Source organism: Camelina sativa, chromosome 10 (assembly GCF_030686135.1).
Source record: "Camelina sativa cultivar CO46 ecotype springtype chromosome 10, ASM3068613v1".
Taxonomy (NCBI): domain Eukaryota; kingdom Viridiplantae; phylum Streptophyta; class Magnoliopsida; order Brassicales; family Brassicaceae; genus Camelina; species Camelina sativa.
Genome location: NC_141889.1, coordinates 22,843,719 through 22,856,135, shown reverse-complemented (window position 1 = coordinate 22,856,135; position 12,417 = coordinate 22,843,719). Strand labels below are relative to the sequence as shown.

Below are 12,417 nucleotides of genomic sequence, written 5' to 3'. Positions count from 1 at the left end.
CGACAACCAGTTTGCTATGTTCGAGAGGCTTTAAAGACTTGTTTACCGTCCCTACAAATCACTAAATGATCTTTTCCCTTATTTTTTCCTCACTTGCACAGATTCGACAATCACTTCTTAGAAGGTCACATATCTTTAGGGGTGTCAATCGGGCCTTAAACCCGCAGGCATGGCCCGTTATGTATCTTAGCGGATCGGGCTTGGGCTTGTAATTTGATGCCCAAAAAATGGCGGGTAATGCAGACTCGACCTGTTTAGTCTGCGGGTCAAACGGAGTTTGTTCGATTTCGATCGCGGGGGTGCGGATGGTCCGAATTTTTTTTGTCTCCTTTCACTATGTTTCAATTATACTCGATTTCTCAATGAATCTGGTCTGTTTGTGATGAATCTGAAGTTATCGTTAATGAACCTGTGCGAATTTGTCAAAGGATTGAAGAATGACGCAACTAGCTACTTGAAATGAAGACCGGTCACCGGCGCAAGCTGAAGAAATGTCGACATGTATGTGGGATAAGTTTTTTTTGTCTTTCTCGAAGATTTTGCTTGTTGTTTAAAGTGAAATTTGTGTGTTTTGGTTCTTTATGTAGACAAGAAAGAGGATGGGTTACTAGGATTGGGTAATGTAATAAGCTTCAAATTCAGAGAACTCCATGTAGCTACTAATGGTTTTAGTTCCAAGAGCATTAATTATTGGTGATGGTGGGTTTGGTAATGTTTACAGAGGAAAGCTTGGAGATGGGACAGTGGTTGCAGTGAAACGACTCTCTCGTAAGTTCTATGCTTACTCTCTTGTAAACAATTGTGGTTGCTTTTGCTTGATCATATTATGGAAATGAGAGGACTGATTAGTATTCTGTTTTAATATGAACAAGAGGAACTTACACACCTTATAAAGAATAATTGCAGCAAAGGTCTGCAACTTGGGTGAGTTTTGCAAGAGGTTACCTTGCTGGACAATGCCTTCAAATTGTTGATAAGGTAGGTCTAGAGCACAATTAGGAATGGGGAACTATATGATGCCTTCAAAGTGTTTGTTGGCCTGTACCTTCTTCTCTCTCTCTCGCCACTTAAAATTTTTGCTATCTCACATCTTATTTTGTTTTTCATGCTTATTCCATCTGAGAAACAAAGGAGAAATTCAGAAAATAAATGTCCAATTAATTTTTCTTGTTGTCTTGGATAAACGTGTGAAAGATTCTGGTATGGTTACTCATTTACTTAATTTCTAGGTTACAATTATATATTTATTCACGTCTCTTGTGTGACTGTCTTATTATTTATGCAGATATTCACCGTGAAAGGGCTGCAGCTGATCACTGATTTGGTATGTAGTTATATATGGCTTTAGGGCTCAATAGTTTGTCTCAAAACCCTGCTTAGTGCTAGTCTTGTTTAGCTTCAAATCCTGTGGTATGAAGTCATCAGAAGTATGATTGTCCCAATGAGAGAAAGGTTTGATAAGTATTAGGAAGAGGTTAGTGATGTCTTTGCAATGACTACAATGTTTGATCCAAGGTTGAAGCTAACACTTGTAAATTATTGTTTTGGAAAGCTCGGCAAGAGTTCTGCTGAGAGAAAGATTAAACATTTGCGTGGTAAGCTTACTACTCTTTTTGAATCTTATGAGAAGAAGTCCATTTTCACGTCATCTTCTACAGAGACACGTGAAACTAATCAGCAAAATGATGAGAATGAAGGAAAAAACGGAGTTTTGGCAACTATGATGTAAGTTTTCAGTCTCTTATGCTATTGGTTTTTAAGTTTTCTTTTGAGAAATGTTTATAGATGTCTAGACTCTTTTTTGGTTTAGTTACGGTTTCTTTTTTTTACACATTTGCAGATTTTAAAAAATGTTTTGAGTCTTGCTTTATACATTTGCAGGATTTTATAAACTTCCGCAAACAAACTGTTGTTACTGGTGAAAAATCTTCTTTGAAAATGTATCTAGATGATCCACCGATAGACATGATAGAGTATGAGAGCTTGGATATTTTAAATTATTGGAAAGATAATTCTCAGCGGTATGGAGAACTGGCGTCAATGGCTTGCGACCTCCTTAGTATACCAATCACAACAGTAGCATCTGAATCTTCTTTTAGTATTGGATCTCGAGTTTTGAACAAGTATAGAAGCCGTCTTCTCCAAAAAAATGTTCAAGCACTAATATGTTGCCGCAATTGGTTAAAAGGTTTTGAAGCATATGAAAATGGTAAGCAAACAATTTTTACAATTTGGTATTGATTGTGTAACTTTTAAGTGACATATATTTACCTTGACCTTCTTCTATTACTTTACCATATGTAGAGGAGAATGAAGAATTTGATGAAGATGAGACACTACCTTCATTCCAATCAATTGTTGATGATGAAGCTTGATTTGGTTGAAGAGACATCTTAACCTTGAGATTTCTGTTTTCAGCTTTCCATTTCAGTTTAATACTTTGGTTTATGTTTCAGTTTAAGTTTTTCAACTTCTGTTTCAGTTCAGTTTAAGTATTTCAACTCCTTTAAACGATTTTCATGGTTTAATTAATCAGATTCCAAGATAAGTATTATGAATTCTGTTTAACTTCATAGGAGGTTTTGTTGTTGTGCGCATTCAGTTTTCAACATCTTTGATCACTTCTTGTCCGTTTGTTCTGGAAGGCACACAAAGTCTCAGACTCTTGCTTAAGAATCTGTTATTGCTCCCAAAAACGTTTGATCTTTAGCATGCCACACATTTAGTATCTATATTTTCTTCATCTTCACTACCACTTTGACGGTAACGGTTATTGATGTCGTTATTCTGAACCTAACTTCTTCTTCAATATCCCTCTCATCTTCAATTCCACTACCACCTTATGAACATAACAAGAAATCATGAAGAAACAAATCAAATCCATTACAAGATTGAACAGAGTCAATCTCGGAACCTATCAACGAAGTAGAACAAAAAGAAAGTGAAGCTTGTTAGTATGATTATCGACGCCCACGGGCATGCCCGTTAGTCCGCAAAGCTAAGCGGGGTGGGCATGGGTTGTGATATGTTGCCGCCGCCTGTGGCGGACCGGTCCACAGCGGATCAAAAGAAAAGCAACACCGTCGCGGTCAGTCCGTGCGGTCGCGGGCATGCATGTTTGACAACCCTACCTATCCTGAAACTACTCCAGCTCAATCACGCTTAACTTTGGAGTTCTCTTAAGACTTTAGACCGAAAAATAAGTGTACTTTGGTATAGGAGGTCATATCAATTCTTTTAAACCTCTCCGTAAACCGAGGTGTCACAATTCACCCCCACTAACAGATCGCAACATCCTCGTTGCGCACCAAGACCTTCAGCCCCGACGGTGTGAGCCCACCTGACTCCACACTCGTCTAGGTTCGGCTCTAATTAATACCACTGATAACACCCCGAACGCCACTTCTCAGTAGGCCCCATGTCCACTCCTGGCCCATGGACCCGTTTAGTGGGGCCCACATTCTCTCACTAGTCCCGTGGGCTCATCCATATCCAATGTCCGATTTTCTACGTCCGGAAGGCTTTAAAAACATTTATAGTCCCTACAAAGCACCACAAGATATTTCTCTGTATTTTGTCCTCACTCGAACACTTCGACAATCACTTCTTGGAAAGTCATCCATACTTAAATTACTCCAGTTCAAGCACGTTTAACTCTGGAGTTCCCTTAGGACCGTTAACCGCAAAGATAAGTGTACTTTAGTTACATAGGTGGTCAAATCAATTTTTCTAAACCTCTTCCCAAACAGGGATGTCAAAATTCACCCCCACTAACAGATCGCAACATCCTTGTTGCGCACCACTTATAACGCTCCAACCGCCACTTTTCAGTAGGCCCCATGTCCACTCGTGGCTTATGGACCTACCTCGCTTATTGGCCCCCATGTCCTCTCACTAGGCACGTGGGCCCACCCATATCAGACGGCCGGTTTTCTACGACTAAAAGGCTTTAAAGACTTGTTAACTGTCCCTTCAAATTACCACATGATTTTTTCCTGTGTTTCTTTATTACTTGGACAGTTCCGACATTCAGTTCTCGGAAGGTTACTCATCCTAAAACTACTCTAGATCAAACACACTTAACTTTAGAGTTCTCTCGGGACCCTTGACTGAAAAAATAAGTATACTTGTTCATAGTATTTTAATCTTTATACATTTATATTCATAATATATTAAATTTTGTGACAAATTTTTAATACATCAATAATAATGTTTTAATTTTTTTATATCCATTTCAACTATAAACCTAAATTAAACCGATATGATATTTGAAACTTGGATGATGGTTAAGTTAAGATTCTTTCTTACTTGATGTGGATTCAATTTGATATTATTAATAATATAGCTCTCTACTATTGTCTAAACTAGGTGCCGGCCCACGCGACGCGTGGGTTGTGGTGTAGTGTTATTTTTTCTGATTATGTAATATATAGTTTTGAGATAAGGGAATGATGGAGTGGAGTATGAAGTTTAAATTTAAGTAATATAATTTCATATGTAGATATATTTTATAAATGTGACTATACGTTTAGCTTACTACACTATTATATAATATTATAAATGTGACTCCTCTTGTGCATATTAAGTTTAGCATTATGTGGGATGAATGAATGTTGAATTTTAGGATTGGAGTTATATTTATGTTTAATGGGTTTTTAATGCTTTTTGAAGTGAGATTATTTTTATTTAATTACTATATTTGTCTTGTGTTATTAGAAAGGTATTTGAAGAGTTATCTTCGAATTTTGTATTGACATATTGTTTTTTTGTAATTTTAAGCCCAACATGTAGACATAATATTTTGAATACAAAATATTTCTTTTTATGTGTCTATTAAATTTTTTTTCCTTATATTATTTTATGTACTTCAGTTTGATGGATTTCATAGTAATTAGTTGAGTCACCTTGATGGAAATATTTAATTTGTAAAACATTTTATTTTTATTAATCATCTGATTTTCTTTAAATAGTAAATAAGTATGTTTTCGTTCCTACAAATAGGACAACATATATTCTGGTTTAACCATGAAGTTAAGCAATGGAAATGAAACTTGTGATTGCAAGGCAAAATATTGATATTCCTTTCGCCTCTTAGGTTGTCTAGGCATATTATGCAGTCCTCTGTCTCATCAGTGGATGCTTGTGTTTGTGTCCTTGCTAAGTCATCTACCACCACTTCGTAATCCATTCTTGTAAAGGCATTTGTATTGGAATCTTCAATCCGCAGGATGACTTCAAAGGGTGGTGCTATTGTTTCCTCTGATAGGAATACTCCATCGACGAAATTGAGTGTTTGGTTGGTGATTGTATTTGCGGCCTCTTTGTTTATGTCGTGAAATGTGAGAAAATACTTAAGCAAGTCTTTGAGTCGTGAATTGGACTGGTCGTGGACTTCACATGTGAAAAAAGGGAATGAGTAGTTGATATTGAACTGGTTTTGTAGTGGTCTGTTGATTTTGAGGCGGAGATGATTGATGGTACTTTGTATTGGGCGAAAGTGGTTTGAAAATCTGATATTTGCCATAGGATTCATTGTGTGGTTTTGTTGTTTCGGTTCTTTTTTGGTCTAGTTCTTTATATATATAATGTTCTCGGAGAGTATTCTTTATATTTTGCATTAATGGGTTTTTATTTTGTATTTTGTCATTTAGTAATAAGTTTCCGTTTTTTTTGGCTGGGGTTTTTACGTTGTGGTCATGTAGAGATATTATTGTACTATTTGAATTTTAGTTAAATTTGTATTTTAATGCTGCATGGTTTATGGAGATAACGTACATTGTTTTGTGTTTCGTATTTTCCTGTGTGTGGGCCTCAATTAGGCCTTCGTTTATATTTTTGTATACGGCACTTTATGTGTTTTTCCTGTTTGTCTGAGTTTTTATGGTCAACAAAGCCGGGACTTGTGTGTTTGGTCATTAATCAATTTTCGGGCTCTGTTGAAATAAGGTTGATGTTTTTTTCCACCTGGGCCTATCCCGTGACGTTTTAATAGAGTTTCAAACAATAGGTACAGTACAGAATAACTTGAGCAAATGTTAAAGTTTCAATTTTATTGTAATCTGGGGAATTTGGTTTCTTAGCAAAGTACACAGAAAGTAAACGTGGTTTCAGTCCTATTCTGGAGACTTTGCAATTCCATGCCTTGTTTGCAGTTGTGATTTTGTTTGGTGGCCTGAAATGGGGTTCCGTTTCTTTTTTTGTTTACCTGTTACCACCAAAACTTCTTGATTTTAAATCGTGATGAATAACATATAATAAAGAGTATGCTAAAGTGTTGTTTGTTTTGGGGTTTTTAAAAAATTTAAAGAGAGGGATACAGCCTATTTCTTATTACGTACTTTTGCCTTTTGGTAGTGGCCAGGTCTTGTTTCGCATATGTGGCTAAATGTCTTCATGTCCTGCAATTAAAAATATATAAGTTTTGTAGAGGATGATATTTGTTCTGTCGGTAATATTGAAAAGAAGGCTTACTGTTTGTCCATGGTAGACCGTTGAAAATTTCTTTGTAGACTACATTACTGACTGTTGGTTTGGCATGAAGAGGCTTCATGTTGATGACCTTTAGCCCTTGGGCAGAGGTTACTCGTGAGAAGGCGACATACAGTTGCCCATGGCTAAAGACTGGATTCGGAAGATACAAAGCTACCTTTTTGAGGCTTTGACCTTGACTCTTGTTAATTGTCATGGCGTAGCATAAACGTATCGGGAATTGTCTTCTCCTTAGGGTGAATGGATAAATTGTGTCGGTGGGTGACAATATTATCCTTGGAATTATGACAGTCTTCCCAACATGAGTTCCGGTGAGTAGTTCTGCTTCAATGACGCGTTCTCCTAGCCTGGTGACAACCATTCTTGTTCCATTGCAGAGGCCTTCTTTTTGGTTAAGGTTCCGCAGAAGCATTACTGGTGCACCAACCTTTAAAGATAAGACATGATTCGGAAGACCAGAGAACTTAAGTGAATTCAGATACTCTGGGGGGTATATCCCATTCTCGTCCTCCATGTTGCTATCACCAATCGCAACAGAATCTGAGCTATAGTACTCTTTCACTTCACCTGGAATTTGGTCTAGCAAAAATTGATTTACCTCGTCTACAGCGTCATTTTTGGGAGTGAGAATTGCTCTTTCAGTTAAGTATTCTTGTTTGGTGTATGATGTTTGGAGATCCTCATAGCATTCAGCGACGATCGCAGCGATCGGATGTTTCGTATTGCGGAGTAACAACCTTTCGTCCATTAATATTTCTTGGCTTGTGAGGATTTCATTTTCACTTGTCTTTACTTCTTCCGCCACCCCGTCTCCCACATCCAGCAACCATTTTGCGAATTGTTTCTCGTCTGGGTTCAGCCGCATATTCTGCTTTAACTCATATACATGACACGAACTCCAAAGATAGGACCGATTAATTGCAGCCATGATGCTGTCTTGTCTACTCCCTTGTGGTATTACTGGTAAAATCTGCCTGAAATCACCACCTAGAACAACTGTTTTCCCTCCGAAGGGTCTCTCACTTGACATCAGGTCCCGCAGGGTTCGATCTAGGGCCTCAAATGCATGACGATGTGTCATTGGGGCTTCATCCCAGATGATTAATTCAGTTTGGATGATGAGTTCTGCCACAAATGTTCCTTTGTTTATGTTACACATAGTGTCGTCTAGTGCATTGAGAGGAATTTTGAAGCGTGAGTGAGCAGTTCTCCCCCCCGGTAGAAGTAATGCTGCTATGCCAGATGACGCGACGGGTAGCACTATTTTTTTCTCAGACCGTAATCTTGAAATGATAGTTTTGTAGAGAAATGTTTTACCTGTTCCTCCCGGGCCGTAAACAAAGAATAATTTCCCTTTCTTCTCGATAACAGACTCTATCACTGCATCATACACTTCCCTCTGCTCTTTGTTCAGGGTGGCGAAGAGACTGTTATGGTCAGCTAGCTCTTTGGGAACATTATACCGTTTTTCCTCCTGTAGCAGGCTATTTCTCAAAGCTTTTAGTAACTCTTTATCTGGAGTTGGCATGTCAGAGTAATCAGCAAGTGATTTATCACTTTGCAAAAGCAGCTTCTCGATTTCCAAAAGAGTATATTGTTCTAGCTCTGCATCACCCACCTGATAGCTTGGGAAATCAAATTTTCTCCGCAAGGTGTGAAGGATATCATCTGATAAATCATGCCAACAACGTTTCCAAAGTTCTGATGGGGAGCCGACCTCATATGGTGTATGGTAAATCATATATCTATATAGAGCTTTCCAAAACTTGGTTGATCCCTTTGCCTCGTAATGAATGAAACATCTCTGTGGTTGTAAAATACAAAAGTTGATTATAAACTCTACAACACTGCATTGTTTGTTGTCTTCTAGCGCAGCGTAAGTTTGGGGGTATGGTTGAAGCTGTCATTTAGTGTTTGGCTAAATACAACGTGGTGGTGTCAAGATGAATTAGGGTGGAGTATATTTAAGGTGAGAAAAAGATTTTGTCCTTTTTTTTTTTGTTGATTTTAAACCGTCAGGGTGGAGTATATTTAAACGGATTTGGTGAAAAAAAATGTATTGTCATTATTGTCATTATTTGATTTTATGCGTTTTGATTTTTATTTTCAAATTGAGAAGTAATTGTGTAAATTTAAGATCTTCATTATTGGTGGTCCTAAAATTATTGCTTAAAAAACGGTAGGGAGTATCTCTAAGATCTATATATCTCTTCAAGACCCCCCATTTTATAGTAAGACTTAAAAGTTTTGTGTGGAAATATGGCTAATGTATCTGAGCTTAGGCTAGCTATTATGTATGGGAGTTCTTTATTTTCCTTCTTTATCTAATCATATAATAAAACATGGTGTTTGGTTTTCTCCCACCTGATTTGCCATTATTTGACATAATAATATGTAAAGATGCTATAACAATCCACTTTAACCACTGTAAATCAATACTTTATAACTTATTAAATCCAATAAATAACTTTGTTTTAAAATGATGATAGCTCATTCGAATCCAATAATTAATATTGGCATTAACTTTCTTTACAATATATATTCTATTTGTATAAGTGAAATAGAAATATTAAATCGAATACAATAATTAATATTGACATTTCTATTTTTTGTTTAAAATATATTCAATCTTAAAATATATATATATTTAATCTGTATAAGTAAAATATAAATATCAAATCGAATACAATAATTAATATTGACATTTAAATTAAATATATATATATATATATATATATATTCAATCTGTATAAGTAAAATACAAATATTTATAAATTTAAGTGAAGAAGGTTTGCTACATATTTCAAATACCAACCGTCCAATTGGGGATTTGGTTTGTTTTTTGTGTTGGGCAATTTTGTGGCCCACTTATTATATAATCTTTAACTAATTTTGTGTCCCTCTTTTTCTGTAAATCCACTACGTTGGGCAACCTCATCGAACAGCTAGATGATATGAACGGGTCGTCGACTTATTTTTTCACAAAATTGGCCTTAATAGAGTGATTGGGCCTTTTCTGTAGTTTTGAAGGCCAATTAAAATTAGACTGCTCTGTTTAATCTATGAGCAATCTTATTTTTGAAGAGATGTCGACTTATGTATTTTATTATCGGATCTGTATCTTCTTCTTCGTCACTCTCTCTTCTCCTTCATTCCCCTGATTTGATTCACCTTAATTACCCTAATCCCTATTTCTGACATCTATTTCTGTTAGTTCCTTCATAAGAACTCCACAGGCTAAACGGCACCACAAACCCCAACCGGAACTGCTTTGATTGCTCATCTTCGGGATCGGACTGTAGAAGGTATTGAAATTAGGGTTTCAAGGTATTGGGATTCCAGGGAAACTCGAAGAATCAAAGAGGAATTTGAGGGAGATTGAAGAAAGTGTGAAGAGCCATGGAGAGAATTGAGACCTAGATGTGGTAATTAGGGAAGAATTTAGAGGAAGTTAGTAAGAGATGCAATTGGCGGAGGAAAAATCACATTCCCTGTTTCCCTTAACAGGTTTGTTTTTTATTGTTTCTAACATTCCATATTACATTCCATATGGTCTCGTTACCGAAAGCTCTCCGATCCAACTACTCTTAACATTTAGACCATTAAAACCAATCCAACTACGTAGCCATGTTACTCTTTCTCCTATCAACAGTATACATATTAGAACCGTAAACTAAAGTTTGTTCGAATCTAATATCGCCTTATATAGAGTTGAAAGTGATGGTAACGAAAAGAAAAGGTGAATTTAACCTGACAAACAATTTAAATGTCCTAATTTTGTGAAATCTGTTACTGACTGAGATACCCTCTTGTACAGGGCTGGTCGTCTGCCTGGATTTGACAATTTTGTATTTGATGAGTGGAAAATGCTGCAATCATATAGAAGCTTAAAGAAACAACGACTGGAGATGAGACTCAAAATAGAAGCGGAGGTAAACAATTCTAGAAAGTGGAAATCATTAATCTTTAAATGAATTTAATTATTTGGAGTTCCCAGTTCGGGCCTTCTTGCTTTCTCTCTCTGCTGGTTCTAGTGGCGAGCCTTGACCACTGATGTCATTACAGTTTGCAGTGGCTGGTTGTTGGACTTCGGTGCAATGCTTCTCTGATGTCTCTGAGGGTTGGTCATGGTCGTCAACTTCGTTAGGACCAGTTGATGTCTGAGGCGGTGGATGCTGGACGTCACTAACAACCCGAGTCACGGTAAATGTCTCATACTTTGATTTGAAGTTGTAGCCTGAAATTTTTAATTCAAACTCGAATGTCCTCCCACTTAACTCTGCAAGTACTTCAGGCACACCATCCTTCATTGCAGGCTATATAAATGGAGAAGAGAATGATACGTAGAGAAGATAAACATGAGAAAAGGATTAATGCGCAAGTTGTATGCATGGGGGAGAGGTTAGGCTGTTACAAACCTGTGAGTCAATCAACTCTGTAACTCCAATGTGTATCAATTGTGTGGTGGGTTCATCAAGCATAACAAATATTGTTTTGTCTTTACCGTCTGTTACAGCCAGTTCAACCCGATACTTGACCACACCAATAGGCTCACCAGAACAACGTTTGCAAATTAGGGAAGATCCTGATTCCACAAGCTTTAACCCACACTTGCCACATGCAATGTATTTCCACCCTCGGTCAACCACGATCTCTACAATGTAAGCTGTGCATTTGAACTCCTTCTCCTACATTTATAATAGTATGCATGGGTCATGGAAATGAGTTTAGAGTTTGACCGGAAAAAAAAAAAAAATGAAATGAGTTTAGAGATGGAAACAGTGGAATTAGATTAGGGAATAGACCTGTTCTGTTGAAGTGGATACAAATTTGCGGGCCTCTGCAATTGAAAATGTTTCAATTATTGCAGGAGTTTTACCCCCATTAACAGTTGGTGGTACCCCATCGGGAAGTGAGGAGCTATAATCATAGGAATATATTGTCAAATAAAACATGGTAAGTATTTATATATTGTTAAACAAAACATGGTAAGTATTTGAAAATATGGTAATTTTAAGTGGGGGAGATGTACCTTTTTGGGAAAACTTTGATAGCTTCATAGTTGGCATCTCTGTAGAAACGGGTTGAGTATGTTGTGCTCAATGACAGATTGCCTGCATTATCATTTATTTAGTAAGTATGTGGTTAGAGAGGGTAAATTGTGTAGATGTAAATATAGTTTGGCTACCTCCATAGGATTTTGGATTGACAGCCGTGATTATTAGTATAGTTGATTTGCCAACAATAGAAGCATATAACTTCCGGAATTCGGCTGCACATCCATCCCATACCATGATGCGGACATTGTTACCACTGCATATATATTGAGAAATTAAGTTCTAGTAGCTGGGGGAATACTTGTCAACGTTAGATGGGATGAATGAGAAACTTACTCGGCTAGTCGCAAATATAAAGTGATTTTGTCCTCTGAGGATGGGTCATCCAAACTGGTCCCTTGAATCTTTGTTAGTTCCCCAACAACATCTGGAATGTGAGTACTTGTTAATGGGATGAGTAGAAAAATATATAAGTAGATAATGATGCTGATAGACATAGATATTTAGGAAGCACTACCAGGTAAATGTTGATTAGTCCCAGCAAGAGTCCACAATTCATTTTGTTGGCGGAACCTAAACATCTCATGTGGAATCACGGATGTGTTTCGTTCTATGGATGTAAGGATGGTCCCATCCAAGAACTTAATTACGTAGGGATGATCTGTTAGTTTGTATTGTGGATAGCTAGTATCCACTTGAAAGTCAGAAATATTGTAGATGCTCCCCTCGTGAAGGTCATCCCTGAAGCGGTAAACTCGGTATTGGGGTATGGAAACTTGAATTAAGGTAGACTACATTATATATATCTTTGTTAGTAATTAAAATAAAGGGGCTAAGAAGAGGTATATAAATATATGGAAGTTGTATACCT

At 37.0% G+C, this 12,417-nt stretch overlaps 3 protein-coding genes across 3 annotated transcripts; all 3 read right to left on the bottom strand.

Moving 5' to 3' along the window:
- Positions 1–2,729: 2,729 nt before the first annotated feature.
- On the bottom strand, positions 2,730–7,354 carry LOC147937207 (uncharacterized). The gene is made up of 2 exons (XM_087468708.1): positions 6,472–7,354; positions 2,730–2,839 (listed from the first exon to the last, which is right to left on the bottom strand). The coding sequence occupies exons 1-2, from the start codon at positions 7,352–7,354 to the stop codon at positions 2,730–2,732; spliced, it is 993 nt and encodes a 330-aa protein (XP_087324834.1).
- Positions 7,355–7,446: 92 nt separating this feature from the next.
- LOC147937206 (uncharacterized) lies at positions 7,447–8,230 on the bottom strand. The gene is made up of 2 exons (XM_087468707.1): positions 7,513–8,230; positions 7,447–7,463 (listed from the first exon to the last, which is right to left on the bottom strand). Exons 1-2 carry the CDS (start codon positions 8,228–8,230, stop codon positions 7,447–7,449), a joined length of 735 nt encoding a protein of 244 aa, XP_087324833.1.
- Positions 8,231–10,469: 2,239 nt separating this feature from the next.
- LOC104720558 (uncharacterized) lies at positions 10,470–11,786 on the bottom strand. Its single transcript, XM_010438448.2, has 5 exons — positions 11,678–11,786; positions 11,522–11,603; positions 11,295–11,409; positions 10,908–11,177; positions 10,470–10,805 (listed from the first exon to the last, which is right to left on the bottom strand). The coding sequence occupies exons 1-5, from the start codon at positions 11,781–11,783 to the stop codon at positions 10,470–10,472; spliced, it is 909 nt and encodes a 302-aa protein (XP_010436750.2). The 5' UTR covers positions 11,784–11,786.
- Positions 11,787–12,417: the final 631 nt, after the last annotated feature.